Genomic DNA, 15,974 nt, shown 5'->3' on the forward strand with positions numbered 1-15,974 from the left:
ATGTGTCAGTGGAGTGTAGAACCCCATTCAGCAGGGACAGAGCATGGATGGAGGCACACACAGCTGTCATCTCCAGCTTCTCTGCTGCTTTCCTCAGGAGAAAAGGTTGTAAGCTGTGAGTGCAGAGAAGGCTGAGGCTGGAGGAGAGATGGAAATTTGTCTCCTTGGGGTACAGTGGTGAGGTGAGTGCACAGTGCTCTTCACCAGACCCTTGGTGAAACCAATAGCTCTGTTAAAACCATGTTAGAGAGCCACATCACACAGTGGGGGCTGAGCTGCTGGAACCTGCTGCCACAGGGGGCTGGAGGCACAGAGGGTCAGGTGTGGTGATGAACGACAGGCCAGGAGTGGGGCAGCAGAAGTCTAAGCAGCAGTTTACCCCCTGCAGTTTCTAAATATATCAGCTGTGGGTACTGGAGGACTACAAGAGGAACGAGTTAGAGAGAGTGCTCAGGCTCTGGTGTTTGTTCACTCAAAATAATAACAGTGAAAAAAAAGCTGCTGTTGTATTGCTGCAAACTGAAATGTAGGTCTCGCCCAGTGTGGTATTATGTATGTTTTCCTAATCCAAGTGGAGACAACTCTAAGGAAATGCATCCTACTTAAACAAAAATTAGGCTTCCAGCTGGTTTTCATGCATTTCTCGACATCCTGTTAGGATACTGTTTCTATACCTCTCCATTCACAGAGTCTAGTGTTTTGTAAAGCCTGGAGCTGTTGTGACACAGTGTGCAGGTTCTCTGCTGCCAAGAATGTTTTCTTTTTTTATTAATGCACTGCTGTGCTGTATCAGTTAGAAAGCAGGAGTGTCACTCCCTCATTTTCCTGACTAGAAATGCGAACCGTTGATATGTTCCCAGGTTTGCAATCTTTTTACATTCAGTACCTGCTAACCAGCAGTTACAGGATTTATATATGGCTGCTTCCAAAAGTAAACAAGTGTGCCCCTCTACAGTGCAGGGTGTTCTGTGGTGGCAAATCCATCCCTGCAGGTTTATCAGAGGAGTCTCAGTGATGGGGAGCTGTCCACACAGTTGGTCAGTTACGTGTGTTAAAAGCAGTACATCTCTAACTGAAGTTGTGGACAGAGGCAACGCAAGGAATTGAAACTCATTCTAGTGGTTTATGGCATTGTTCTGTGCAAGTAGTTACTGCTTTTGAGTTGCTGTCTTCTGGGGGGACTTTGTGCATTGCTGACTTTTGTAGGCTTCTGCTGTGGTCTTCTCAGTTTGGAAGCTTGGGCTGTGCTGAAGGTGTTGGATCTGAATATAGATTTCTAATAAATTCTTACCCATATCAAGGACAGAATTGATAGTACATGTTGAATTTGTGTGTTGCTCTGACAGCACACGCTTTCCCATCTGTTCTGGCACCACTGGAGTATGTGGCACTCGGGGATATGGTTTAGTGCTCGACTGGGCAGTCCTGGGTTAGCAGTTGGGTTCAATCTTAAGTGTCTTTTCCAGCCTAAATGATTCTCTGGTTGCTCAGGGTTTGAGCTTTACAGAATGATGCCAGTGCTCTCCAAGTTAATGTTGTAGGAGAGACGTGAAACATTTACTTTTCATTAAAATGTCTGAAACCTGTATTTGTCTTAATCACAAACCTGTCACTTTGTGCTTCACGTGTCTGAAGTCTCTTACTGCCAAGTGGATCAGGAGAGCTCCCATCTCTAAGGAATGAGAAACAGGTATGCCAGAGCATGAGGGTTTTCAGCTGAAGCTGGTGGGAGCACTGGCATCAGCATATGTGATGGCCTCTGTCACCAGCACATTGGTCCTTGGGCTCAAGGGCCTGTCCTGTTTTTCTTGGGAGAGGGGAAGGTGTGGCAGTTGTGCTGAATGTGTGGCATGGAGATTGGCCTTGGGTAGGTCTGAAGTGAAGCTGTTTCCCTTGAACCTTTTGGGCTTGGAGCAGTGCTTAGTATACAGTGTCATTGAAAGCATGAGAGGAATCTACAGTGATTGGCAGTAATAATATAGTGGGTTTGAAGTGGAGCTTCTAAATCTAGACTAGGATGAAAAGAAACTAGTTTTCTGGGAGTAGTTGGTGTTCAGGGTTTTATGTATGGAGTGATGGGCAGTGCAGCACCACTTGCAGACACTCAGCTGTGAATGTTCTGAGCTCAGAGCAGGCTCTCCTGCCAGGGACAAGTCTGGAAGCTTTATTTTGTGGGGAAACCAAACAATATTCTTGTTTCAAACTGTTAAGAATTGCAGTTGGGACCTGGGTCATGTCAGGCATAGGCCTGTGTACCCACACACCTCTCTCTGCCACAGGGCTCGTGGTTAGCTTTGAAAGAGTTAAACATGGAAAGGATAGGCCTTGGGAAAGGCATTGACGTTGCACAGTAGACTTCAGCATAGACTAAAGCCCCAAATCTTTCCCTTTTATATTCAGAGAAATGCAGTGTTTTTATGGGCTGAGTAAACATCTGGATGTTCTGTCTCTGCCATTGCTGCTTCATAAATACCCCGTCTGGTGCTTTTGTTTAACTTTTCCCTGAAGACACAAATGAAAATGAAAACTCCACAAATTTGGAGCCGTTTCAGGCCTGCATGTTGCTGTGGAGCACTGCTCTTGAAGAGCTTGCTGCTAGGCTTTTGTGGATTCTTTTCCTGCAGGAACAAAAGAATGGGCAAGTCTGAAATGCATGGGAGACACAGACTGGTGGGGCTGGGAGTGTCCTGTCCATAGGTGTTTACTCTAGTCCACTTAGAGGACAAAGCAACATACCGAAGGGATTCAAGGGATAGAAAAGGGGTTGTGGGTTAAATGGAGTTCAGAGTTGGCCTGGGGAACCCTCGTGCAGGTGTGTCTTTGAGGGCCACGCTCCGCTGAGTTCAGAGAAGAGGTTTGCTCCTGGGAAAGGTAGGCTTGACTTTGGAACAGTGGAAAATGTGTGACTTCCAGCAATGTCTTTCTTGCTGACACTGGATTAATTTTCCAAGGCAATGTTGCAGACCTGCTTTATTTTGCAGAGTTCTCAGCCTTTGAGAATACTTATTTCCTGGATGTGGAAAGCTAATGCTGTTGGTATTGATGACCCCCATCTTGCCAGATTGCTTGTCTAAGAGCACTTGTGTTCATTTTTATTTTTGTTATTTGGTTAAATAATAGCTTCAACGTTTTCAGAGAGACTTTTATAAAGGCAAACTGGTGTCGTGGGAAAAGGAGCAGCTCGCAGTAGCCTTCAGTTTGCATCCAGGAGTTGGGAAATAGCTTTCCTTTGAGTGTGTCGTGGCACTGTAATCCACATCTGGCAGTTCTCTTCTGCATACAGTTAAAATCCCATCACAGTTCTGAGGAGGATGGAAGTAAAGTATGCCAAACACCATTACTGCAACTCCTTCCACTGAAAGGTTGCTGCTGCTATCTCCTAATCTGCTGTGATCTTTCATTTTTTGAGATTGCACAGCTTAACCCCATTTTATATAATACTATTTAGATTATAAAAACCTGTGGAACTTGCTAGATACCATTATAAATGTCTGCAATTTGTAGAGGAAAACTCTCTAAGCTGTATCTTTTCTTTCAGGATGGCTTTTTTTGCAAGTCTACTTGTTCATGTTTTCATTTCAGAGCCATTCTTTTTTGAAAAAAAAAAAAAAACACCATAAAAAAACCCAAACAAAATTACTTGGTTTGGGATCAGTTCTTTTTTGAAAAAAAAAAAACAACACAAAAAAAGCCAAACAAAATTACTTGGTTTGGGATCATCTTATAATTTCCCCACTTTTCACCTGTTTGTGGTCTGCTGCTTTTCCAGGGTGTAAAGCAATGTTTGAAAAGCTACTTGGGTGCCTTTTTGGTTAGTTACTTTAGCTGCTAATCTGTGGGCTGTTGAAAGAAGGGAGCAGGCTGTACTGCTCCCGTGTCTGACACCTCTTTATCCGAGCCCATCGCTTACCTCTGGGCTCTGAGTGTAGCTGAAGACAGACGGAGGCAGTTGCCATGTTCCAGCTGCTGCTTGGCTCTGCAGACCTTCACATCTGGTCCCTGCGGTCCATGCTCTGAAAACCTGATGAAAGAGGAGCAGATGAATTCACCAGATAGAGCAGGTCAAGAGGAAAACCTGATAGAAGCAGAGAGAGACATTTTGGGTTGGTAGCTGCAGGAAGGCAACCGTGTCAGCAAAGGGTTCTGCCTCTTTGCAGCCTCCTCTATTTCTGCTCACACCATGAAGGAAGGAGATTGTTGTCCAGCAGTAGGAGGGAAGATTGATTATTTTAAACTGCTTAAAGCAGTGGCCTTTTGTAGCAGGGTCTGGGATGCAGCTGATGAGTTTATACCCTGTCCTACTGGCCCTGAACAGGCTGAGACAACACTCAGCCAAGAAGAATGAGGAGGGGGAGAATAGGTTTTGTGGATACCTTGATTTCATACATCAGACTTTGCTCCCATCACCTTTGCTGTCCCAATTCATCCTCCTCACATTGTGGACCTTACTTTGGCTTTGTGGAGCTGAAGTAGTTCTCTGCCCTGTGCCAGTTTTCATATGGAGCACTGTAACTTCGTTAGAGCAGGTGGTCTGGGGTTTCCTTTGGCATTTTACAAAATTCTGAGTAACTCTGCTTTTTATTTTGACTACTGCCTGCAGGTTGAGACAGACAGGAACTCTGTAAACTACTGGATTGTTTTCTGCCTTGACACTGTCCTTTCCTTGCTCTCTTAGTCTTTCCTTTCTCAAAAGCAGAGTTACTTGTGGGAGTCCTGCCTGGCAAGAGATAATGAGAGCCACTGTCCAAAGGTAGTTGGGTTTTTTGTTGACTTGAGTGTCTTGGGAGGTGCATATCTATATAACCACTATTCCCATATGTTTTTCAGCTTATAAGACTCCCCCAAAAATAATTAAAGGATGTCAGTTTGGTCAAGGCACAGTGTACAGAAGCTGTAGGTGGCCCTGTGTGTGCACCTGTGAGTTGATGTGTTTTTAAGCCCCACAGTCAGTTAGGATAACCTTTTTTCCCCAGAAGAGCTGTTCTGCAGAATGATGAGTGCTTCTCACAAATGGCACTTCCCATTGTGTTGTGTTGTTGTGTTGTACTCTTCTGCCTTGTGAAGTGGTGGAAGGAAGGTAGAAGAGCTTCCTGATTACTTCAGCATTTCCTGAGTGAGTGTGGTTTGCAGAGCTGTCTGTCTGTGGGAGGGCAGGCTGTGCCTCAGCACATCACACAGGAGAATGGGTACAGAGCCTGTCATGCCAGTGGGGCACCTTAACAGGAATGTCAGGGAGTGTGAGCAGGAGCTTCCCTGACCAGAGTCCTGTTGCAGACAGAACAATAGGAACTTGATATTTTCCCTAGAATAAAATTCTGATGATAGATTTCTTTTTCCTCCTTGCTGTTGCTGGAGCTGCATTTGTCGCTCACTTGGGAGCTTTGGGCCTCTTTGGGGAAAACCTTGAGTTTGTTTCTCCCAACGTTGCTATGAGAAACATTAAAATCACATTACATTGCTTCAAATGAGGATCATAGACACTCTGGAGACTTGTACGTCGTTTTGGATGTGCTCTCCTGGTCCTAATGGGCGATCTGAAACCTCGGAGGAGTTGGGTGTGGTTAGTTCTCAGGGAATTTGCCTTTGGAATGTCAACTGATGCTGTTCTGCTTGGTGCAAGTACAAAGGGAGATGTTGGTGATGGAGATTAGTGGTACAACAGCAGGGGGAAAGTACCACAGCACTGCCCTTGCTCTGGTAGGAGCAAGGTTTTTCTGGGCAACCTCCCCAAAGACCATTGGTGTCAATAAAGTAGCATTTGCATTTTATTCCAGTTTGGAGCATTTCATTTTCTTTTTCTTATGTTTTGTGAGAGAAACTCCTTGGCTATGCTGGGTCAGAGAACACGTTACACCTTCCCTGCTTACCACTATAGAATGATTAAACATCCATATTTTACAGGTGAGTGGCCAAAAAGGAAACCTGGAGCTCTCTGTGCTGAACAGTTTTAATAGATGCAATCCTCTAAGGTTTATTGAACTAGAAGCATTTTGTGTTATTCTGACATAAAGCTGCTGAAGCTTTACCTCACTTCCCCTGCATAATTTATTGTTTATAGCCATCTGTAATCTTACGGACAGGGAGACTTTTTGGTAAGAACAGGTTTGGTCCCTATTTGATTTCCAAGGTGTTGGTTGCACACACAGGTTGTGCTGAAACAATGTGCAATAAACCAATTCAGCACCTGAGTATGAACTCGTTAAACATGTGGTTTACGTGGGTTTATTCTAAAGCTTTATGCAAGTGTGTTTCACTGTGGGTAGTTCTTGTATTGATAACTTTCTTGAGTGTGTAAATGTACTCATGGCATTGCACACTGACCTGTAGCTGTCTGGTGACCTAAACTATACATAAGTTTGCTAATAGTGTTTTCAAAAATACAATTTTTAGTATTTTTGTTGTCTATAATGTGTGTGTGGCTTTGTTCTGTCGTCTTCCTGGACCAAAGCTTGGGCTATTATGTCTTTCTTTTTCCAGTTGTAATGAATGAGTCACTTCTGTTTATAAGGATTTGGTTGTTTACTCTGACAAACACTTGATAGGAGACACTCGACAAGATCTCAGTAAATCAATTTGTTCAGGATCTATAAGCATCTCATTAGCATTTATTTGCAATGTCCATTGTAAGCTCAGCTGCAGCTGTTGAACACGCCGAATCTCTCAAAGATTTCCAAGATTGTAAGCATATGTTTTGAGATTGTGCTTTAAGTGGAGGAATTTTGTGGGCTTTTTTCTTCTTTTCATTGCTGCTGCTAACAAAGATCTTTTTGAATGGAACTGCAGGCTCTGTGTCTATAATCTTTCCCATTTTTGACTGCTGAAAGCTTAGTTGGAAAAAAACATTATTGCTGGAGTGGCATGACTGAGAGACTATTCTTCGTGCCTCGCTTTTTATTTCATCATTGCTGGGAGGACAAGGCTCACGTTTTGGCTGTAGTTTCTGAAATAATAGTTAAAAGGAATGGCAGTGCTTTTACCTTGGCCAGCCCTGCGCGGAGCCGAGGCTGTCATTGTGCTGGGGAGCAGCGCGGGCGGCTGCTCTGCTCCCAGGGCAGAGCTCTGCCCCAGCCTGGAGAATCTGCTGCGGGACACAAAAGGAGGCCAGGGCTACCTGCAGCTCCCAGGCATCGATTGCCTATACAGATCTCATCATGGGCTGGTTTAAAGAAGTGTAGCAGTAAGCTAGTCACATACCGACAGCTCAAAGGTAGCTCATAGCCCAAGCTGTGTCTCCAAGAGTTGTACGAGGGTAAGTTATTCTGGTTGTGTTTTCATTTCACAAAGTAGACTGGAGGGAAGGAGAAAACAAAGTGGAAGAGAAGGTTTTTCAGAGAGCCCCATGGTAATTGAAGTAGTGTCCAGCCCAGGCTGGAGGCAGTGTCTGTGCCCGGTGGTCCCCAATCATACTGCAGGGCTGGGGCGTGTTAAAGCCTCACTGGAGTTTCTGTGAACACCAGTTTTCAGGAAAGGAGGAGTGTGTACAAAATGGTTCTTTTTTTCCACTCCTGCCACAGCTAATGGGAATGCCTTGCTGGCAAAGCAAATGTTGGTATTTGACTCTTCCCTGTGCTGTTGAATTCCCCTGCACATACCACCCTGTGGCTCACCTTCACTGCGATAACTTGAGTTTATTTTCATTTGGGTGGGAAAATGACTGCAAGGCTCTAAGCTTGTATCAGCTGAAGGAGGGGGGGTCTGCATGGCCACCCTCAGCCCTGTTTGGGGGTCTTCCCTGCTCCATCAGCACGTTCTGAGTGTGACCATGGCCCATCCACAGCCTGGTTGTGGCCCAAGGTTGTGGCTGTGGCTGCTCAGGAGACAAAGGTCTGCGAAGATCATCTCTGCTCTCTGCAAAGGGGATCACATTCTTCCACTGTAATCAGGACATGATCTGCTGAAGCTCTCCCACAAGCAGTCTGCACTCCAGCAAGCTGTTCAAATTTTGTTTTCCAAGTTCCTTTCCTTCTATGGGATCAGGAATACCATGGCTCATTCCAGCTGCTTGCTTGTAGATTCCTGGTACTCTGCGGATCTTGCTGGGTTTGACCTTGCTTGATCAATAGTTCAGTGAAAATTGATAGTGTGTTTTCAGCTTAGGTCAATAATGGATCAATGATTTGGGGAGACTCAAAATACCACCTTGTACAAGATATTTTTCATGGAAAAAAATGTATTTATGGCTGTACCAATTATGCTGAAAAATATGATCTAATAAGAAGCTTATGATCTAGAGGCATAATTGCTGGACAGTATGATGAAGGCTGAATCTGAATGTACAACTTTGGACTGCCAAGGGGAGCATTTATCACTCAGACTGTGTTTATATTCCTTCTCCTGTAACACAAAAGAGAACAGTTTGGAATGGGCACAGAAATCCAGGATTGTACTTAGAAAGATTGAACCAAGGTAGCTGTGAAATCTTACTCTTATACTATGGTGTTGTCCGTTTTGTACTTAATTTCCCCTTGTTTCCTAAGTCTAGTTAGCTGTGAAGCACTGGAGAGTAGATTTGTTCTACCACCACCCACAAATAACAGAAGGGTGGCCACATACAGCTGTGGCACTCTGTGGTTAAGCTAAGCCTAGGAATTGTTTTGTCCTGACACTGGTATCACAAGAGGTAATGACAAGGGAGGTGGCTGAAAATGCAGCTTGAGTTTCCTTTAAATTGAAGCTTCAAAACAGTGTAGTGCAGACTGGTAGGATTCTGTAATTGTAGCTGAAATAATTTCCTTTTTCCTAAGTCCCTTTGTCTCTCTTCAGTAGCTCCACCTCTCCTCCCTTCAAGGTTACCGGTAAGCTGGGAGGAGGAGCCAGCAGTTAAGGGGGAGTCTGGAGTGAATGAAGTACAGAGGTTTTTTGTGTGGTGACTGAAGGTGAGGGTCTGAGGCAGTTCTTAGCAGTCCTTGGTGAGCTGCAGTTTAACCTTGAATTGTATAGTGGGGAAAGAGCTCCCATTTCCCATCTGATCACTTAATGAAGACTCAATTACATTTTTGGCATAGCATTTAGAGAATGATCTATGAGTTGCATGCAAAATTAATGATATTTAATTTAATCAATGAGATATCAAAGCCACCTTAGTCTAATAGTAAGTTCTGGCCATGTTAATACTAAATTTTTCCCTAAGAACTGAAAGCAAGTTATGCAAACTTAATGAGCTGCTCCCATAATGTTCTGCTCAGCTTGGATGTGAATGTTGCTTCTAGGTTTGGTGGGTGATTTGCAGTCATCAGCCCTTCAGGCAGTTGGTTTTGGTGTAGAAAGAACTTGTGACTGTTGTGCCTCATTGCTGTGGGACCTTGCTTTTCCTCACTCACCTGCTCCAGTCAGAGCCTTCATTACAGTGTCCTATATTCTGTGTTCTTTTTCCATCCTGGGGCCCTGCAGGGTAGCCCCAGATTCTCCAATATATCTAGATAATATATTGTTCTCAAGATCTCTGATTAAACACCTTCTGGTAAAAATAGTTCACCCAGATTACCAATTTAAAACAGGTAGCACTAGTATCCGGGGCTACTTTTTTTTTTTGTATATTTTAACAGTTAAAGTGGTGAGATGAAGGAAGGTTCATTTCCCCAGACTGCATGGGACTGAAAGTATGCCAGAGTTGGTGCTTTGTGCAGGAGGAGCCCTGGGCCAGCCCAGCACCTGCCTCACTGAGCAGAGTGATGAAGAGCACTCAGACTGCTGTGGCAGGAAAATTAATCTGAATGCTGAGGTGGATCTAATGCCATTATTGGTTAAGTCTCAAAAGATCTTGTCTATGCTTTATCAAACCCTGGGGATTTATCAACTCCCCTGTTGATAGGTCTAGCTTAATTTTTGCTTTAGGAATCAGCCTGTATATTTGTGCAGTGATGCCACATGCATATTTTTATACATAATAATATATAAAGGAATATCTAAAAAGAAGTCTGTATAGTAACTCAGTGTAAGGAGATTTTCCTGCACTTGTCTTTGTCGTGTGCAGCGGGTGCAATGCAGGTGACCCAGCTCTGGGTGCCCAGATTTGACTTTGTTATATAATGTCTTATTTGATGAGATTCCTGACACACTTCAGCCCGTGGCTTGCTGAGCTCTGGCCCATCTGCCTGCCCTGGCTGTGGTTCCTCCTGCTTATGTTACTGGCCCAAACCCTTGTGCCAAATATTTAATAGTTCCCTCATCCCCCAGCACTTCCCTCACCTTCAGCTGAAGCCTTGCATGGATTGCTGTGGATGGAAGTGCTGGTCTGGAGAGAAGATGCAGTTAGAACTGAAACTGCTAAGTGTAAAAAAGTGAATAATTTGCCCTTCCCTCTCTTGCTTAGTGTTTACAGAGGTAAAAGCACCTTCTGTACATGCAAGCCATGTATTTGGAAACTTTAGGAGACAAAGTAATTGCATCGTAATATTGGCTGTAAGAAATCTCTGCTGCAGAGAATCTCTAATGAAATCAAGACAAAGCTACTTACTGTACTGAATATTCTATGATTTATATTCCCTCTCACGTGCAAGGCAGGCAATAGCGTGGCAAGGGAGAGAGGACTCAGCAGTGCATGGTACTGAGTGAGGCAGAGCCAGAACACCCAAGAAAAACAGTGTTTTACACCAACTGAACAGGGTTTGATTTAAAACAAATAGTGTGTGTGTTCATGTCCTATTTGTGTTTGCAGAATGGTTCTGTTTGAGTGCATCACCTCATAGCTGCTGCTTCCCGTGACCAGTTCCTGACCTCAGTTTTCCCCTTTCTCTCCTAATCCCATCTGTAACAGTGGATGTTGCTGTTACGCAGCTGATACAACGATTTTACATGCTCTTGTCTGGGACTTTTCCATGGTTAGCACTGACATGAGTGCTAGGCTCTCCTGAAAAGCTGCATTTCATCCCTCCTAAGACTGAAAGGAGGTGGTTCAACAGCTCTGTTTTCTGCTTGCAGTTCTGAAGCAACAAAAAAACCCCCCAAAAAACAGCCCTCACCAAAAAATCTAAACAAAAAACCCACCACACATTATCTGACAATTTTTCTCTTGGAATGTTTTTGTTTAAAAAGTGTAAATTACCTTGCTAGAAGACAGAGCTTCCCCTTTGTGATAGTCATCATGTGCTGAGAATCGCTTGAAATAAAGCTGTTTTAACATAGCTTCCAAGTGTTAATAGCAGACTTAGGAGGGACCGGAGTGTAATTATCTGATTATTCTGTGATTTAGGTAGGTTTGGGTTAGGAGAGTTTCTCAGGAGAAGGCTGTACTGGCTATTTACATAAACCCTCAGAACGGACAGGGAAGGTGAGACCAAAGGATTTTTAGCTCTCTGGCAGTGTCTGGTGGTGGTCAGTGGTGGCTGCCACTGCCCTGCTGCTCCAGGTGTCTGTGGCTTTCTCTGAGGGGTGTTTGGGTGACTGGGACAAATCAGAACAGAAATTCTGAAGGAACCTGGGAAAAGCTTTGCTGTAACATCTTTTGGGGCTGTGTCAATCGCTTTATATTTTAATGCAGTTAAAATAGGAAGCTTGTTGCAGCAGGCTCCGACCGGGATGCAAATGTGAAGGATATGCCAAAAACATTACCATGGTGCTGCTGGAGGCCTAAAATGGAGGAGAAAGCTCACCCTGGCAGCACACAGTATGTTAGAGTTGCAAGGGAATGTGACAAGAGAGGGCAGTGGAAAGGTGTCCTCATGTTCCAGGCTGGTGGTGGTGTAATTGCTGCTGACCCAGGAGGGAGCAGTCACATGTGAAGTTGTAGCACACTGTCCTCACAGATCTGTCAGGGATCAACTTGTCCTGTTTGGAGCTTGGCTGGAGCTGAGAACCACTGCAAAGATGCATTTGGGACACCGAGGGATGTTGTGGTGGGTAACAGTTCTGTGTCACAGTTCAGGTCGTCACTCAGCCTCCCTCTTGGGCGTTGGACTTGTGCACTCTGCTCTTAGTGCCCAAACACCACAGTTTACATCATTGGTAGCATGAGCAAAGCCATAATTACAGTGTCAACAAGCTCCAGTGATTGTGTTCAGGTTAGGTGCAGGTGTGTTACAGCTTCTTGGTTCCTCTAAGGGTTGCTGCTTTTTTCCAATAGATGTTGCAAATCTTCCCCCTGGGGTGACTGTTCCGAGCAGAGTTGTGCTGAGGGTCAGAGCTGCCCTTCCCCTTGCCCTTCTGAGCACCTGGAAGGTGTGATTTTCAGAGCATGTGATGGGTGTGTTGTGTCCTCCTCCTTGTTTATAAGTATGGTGGCAGATGGATCAGGCACTTTGTGTAGCTTTTACTACCTGATTCCTCAAGAAGTACCTTTATTAACATTGCCATTATTGTGGCTTTGTGCTGCTTCCTGTGACTTCTGGGCTTTTAATTCGAGGGTATTTAACCAAAGCTCACACTTAGGATATGTCAAAAATGAAAGAATGGAACGTCAATCTGGGGACAGGTCTCTCTTGCTTGCTCTCCTTCCATTGTTGCATGTTCCTTGGAGAAGCTTAAAGCTTGGCTGGCAAGTTCCCTGAGCAACCTTGATCTCAGTTGGGGCAGGTGGCTGGGCTAGATGAGCTCCAGAGGTCCCTTCCCCAAAGAACTGCATCCAGACTACATTTTATGAAGTGTTACCAGCCAAAATTGGTCTTCTGGGCAGTAAGTTGCCAGGCTGTTCAAGGTTGGAGAGCTTTTGGTCATGTGAAGGTAAAGGTTTCTCTTGCAAGAACACTTCAGATTTGGTTACAGCCTATGGATTGGAGTTATAAATACTTTGTGTCCTGTTGTTACCTAAAAGTCCTGTTCAGTAGCTCACACTTAGGCTCTCCCCAGCCAGGTAAGGCTTTGCATCTTAAGAACTGAGGCCAAGGCTGATACTGGCACAGTCTGCCCAGGTTCCCTGAGCCATCTGTTACACGTCTGAAACTTGAGCAGTTGTCAGTGCTGAAAACAGGTATTGCTCTGTTCGATGGAGTTGTTAGTTCCTTCTGGGGTTCTGTTGCCATAATTAGTCAATTTAATATTTCATCAAGTCTGTCTGTTTGTTTAACAGCTTAAAAATGAAGTTGTGTGAACTGAGCACTGTTCTCTGATGTGATAAACAGGGTGTCCTGTTTTGATATTATTTCAGCTGCAAAATTCTGCTTTGTATTAAGCAGAGGAAAGTCTTGCCCTGTGATGAGCAGCCTGAGCCTGCCCAGGGCCTGTAGCATCAGTAATGCACATCATCACCTCTGCTGCCTTTTCTCTTTTGGCCTTTTTTTAGTGGGCAGAGTGAATATAACTGAGGGGAGACATCTCTGGGCTGAATCTCAAGAAGCTGTGCACTAAACATGTCTTGCAGTCCTTAGTCAAATTAGTGTTCAAAAGGTTTTGTGTATTTAGTGAGGGTAAGATGAGAACTTTTACAGTTATGGGGAAATCAGGATAAAAGGAATATAAGCAAATTCCTTCTAATGATGACCTACAAATTTGCTTTTCTTAAGCATTTCTGTCTTAGTAACTCTCAGAATACCCATATCTATATGATAATTTAGCTAATATATGCAATATTTGTATTTCCACTCTTATGTAAGTTCTTTTGAAACATACTTTCCCACTTTGAAATAATCTGTATAATAAATGAACAGATAAATCTGTGTTTTTTTCCCTGCACATCTATAAAACATTTGCAAAGCTAATACTTGCAAATGGTTTTGCTAATATATTTGCAAAGCTACAGTTACGCTTTTTCTTTTATTCTGACAAAAGCTGTGCCAATCAAAGCTCCAGTGGTGCCTGGGAATTTCGGAGGGGAAGGCAGTAAACAAGTGAGATGAAAGCTGCTGCTGTCCTCAGACACTGCGACAGGAAGGCAATTCATTAACACGCTTTGAGGAGAGACAGGAATCTGCCTAAAGCTTTTAGAACTGTTCTCTCAGTTCATTTTGCTGTACTTTCAGCTGGGATCAGCTGGGGAGGAGGTGGCAGTTAGACTCACACGTTGATGTCTCAGGTTTTTGCTCTCCATTCGAGCTGGATGACTCCAGTGTTTCCTGGGATGTGCCGGAATGCCAGTGTTGGCCTGGGTCTTCTCTTCTCTCCTTGCCCTAGCAGAGGAAGGGAAATAACTGTGCACCACCCACTGCCCTTCAGGAAGAGGAGACGTTGAGAATCAGGAGTTAAATTGAGGCATTTGCTATTTTTTCTCGTAGCTTTCCCTGGCTTATAAAGAGCTCACTAACAGCTCAGTAGGAATCTGTTACGGAAAAATGTCAACTGGGTGAAATAACACAAGGCAAAGTTACAATAAAGGATTAGCGCAATTAGATTTTTTTTTTAATAGATCTGTTTTGAATACAAACATACTATTAATAGGCTGCAGTTGCCTTGCTGAAGAATGGCTGCTTGGTTTTGTATGTAAAAAATAATAACCAAAAATCCAATAATTAGCTGTGCTCCATGTACATTCACTGCACTCGAAATAATGAAGTTGCAGTAAGTAAGACTTTAGGGATATTTTGGTTTTTAATCCAGATAATGTTTGTGCATTTCATGATAAAGGGCCTGTAAGGTTTGCACATATTTCTGTCCTGTTTGGCTGGGGAGAAGAAGTGAGGTTAATTTATAATGATGAAGGTTCTGAGGGGCTGTACTGGTCCTGGGACAGCTTAACGTGTGAACTTAGCCCAGGGTCACTGGTGCAGAGCCATGGCTCCAGACTGCTGTGGAGCAGTTCAGCCCTGGGTGGATATTCCCTCTTGCAGGGAGGGCTGGGCCAGCTAGAGCTCTGCCTTGGCTTCCAAATCCCCTGGCAGGCTGTGGCTGTTATTGATCATGACCAGCCAGATTGTGTAAGGGGCAGTAAATGTTTTCAGGGTCAATATGCAGAATACACAATTGAGAGGAGAAAGATAAAAACAACTTGAAACTTGTAAACCCATGTGTTGTTGGGATGGCACAAATGGAGAATTATCCACTGCTCAGGATAAAAAAGAGTAACTTGAAGGAGCTGTTGACTCTGTGACGTGTTCAAGCTATTGCTTGAACTGTGTTCTTGGTGGGCACCAATCTGTGATGTTTGTTCTCTGCTTATTCTTGGCCATTTGTGACTAGTTAACCTTCTTTTTCAATATTGGAGCTGATTCGGATATCAAATTTTAATTTCTGTGTCTGCAGATATCTACATTTATACCAGTTCTGGAGCTGCCAAGTGTTCCTGAACTCTGGTGCAGTAACATTCTGGTTATATTACTTTTTCTGTGGCTAGTTCATGGATGATACTAGTAAGATGTGTTTGGCTGATGTTTTTGATGGATTTTATAATTTTTAAATGCTTGTCTTGGTCCTATGATTGAGTCTTGAGAGATAGCTAGTTGTAAATGACAGTGGTAGGTGAACATGACTATGGGGTGTGTTTGTATATAACTGATCAAAGTTTTATGTATGGATAAAGTTTATTTTGGGCTTCTCAAACAACACATACAGCAAACCCTCAATAGAAACCCAAGCAAATTGGTGGTACTGCTGGTTATCTCTTGTTTCCTCAGGTTCCCTAGTGTATTATCTTGGTGCTGGTGTGGCTGGAATTGGCCATGGTTTTCCATGTCACTTGAGGGCACCTCCTGCATCTCTGTCGTTCCCCGTGACTGGTGCTGTGCCTGTCATCCTGCCATAGACCCTTCTGCTAAGAAAACCTCAGTGCTGAGCTCTCTAGTTGCCATCTCACTTCTTCAAAAGTAGTGTTGGGACTGACATTTGTGAGGGATCAGTTTTTATTGCAACTTCATTTACCCATGGGGTTAAACCATGACACCAATAGATAGAAAAACTGGTGTAAATGTCTTTTTTAAGTGACATTCTTGATAACATTGTGGTATGTGTATGGTAGCGTGTGTGTCACTTTTCCTTACCTGTCTATTGTGCAGTTTTTTCACTAGTATCCGGAAAGATCAATAAAATCCTCATTAATACACTGCTAGGGTTATTACATTTTTATGTATTGTGGGCTAGTGGTGTGACTGGTAGGACAGCAGCGAGGGAAA

The 15,974-nt window shown here is 43.8% G+C and overlaps 1 protein-coding gene across 1 annotated transcript in view; it reads left to right on the forward strand.

Annotated features, from left to right (window-relative positions):
• Positions 1-15,479: 15,479 nt before the first annotated feature.
• The window catches only part of LOC103804779 (neogenin-like), a gene marked incomplete at its 5' end in the record, with an annotated part of 119,985 nt that continues 119,490 nt past the window's right edge, over positions 15,480-15,974 (forward strand). The window contains 1 exon segment of the mRNA XM_009077408.1: positions 15,480-15,581. Coding sequence (XP_009075656.1) covers positions 15,480-15,581 — 102 coding nt within the window.

Source organism: Acanthisitta chloris, unplaced genomic scaffold (assembly GCF_000695815.1).
Source record: "Acanthisitta chloris isolate BGI_N310 unplaced genomic scaffold, ASM69581v1 scaffold8406, whole genome shotgun sequence".
Lineage (NCBI taxonomy): Eukaryota > Metazoa > Chordata > Aves > Passeriformes > Acanthisittidae > Acanthisitta > Acanthisitta chloris.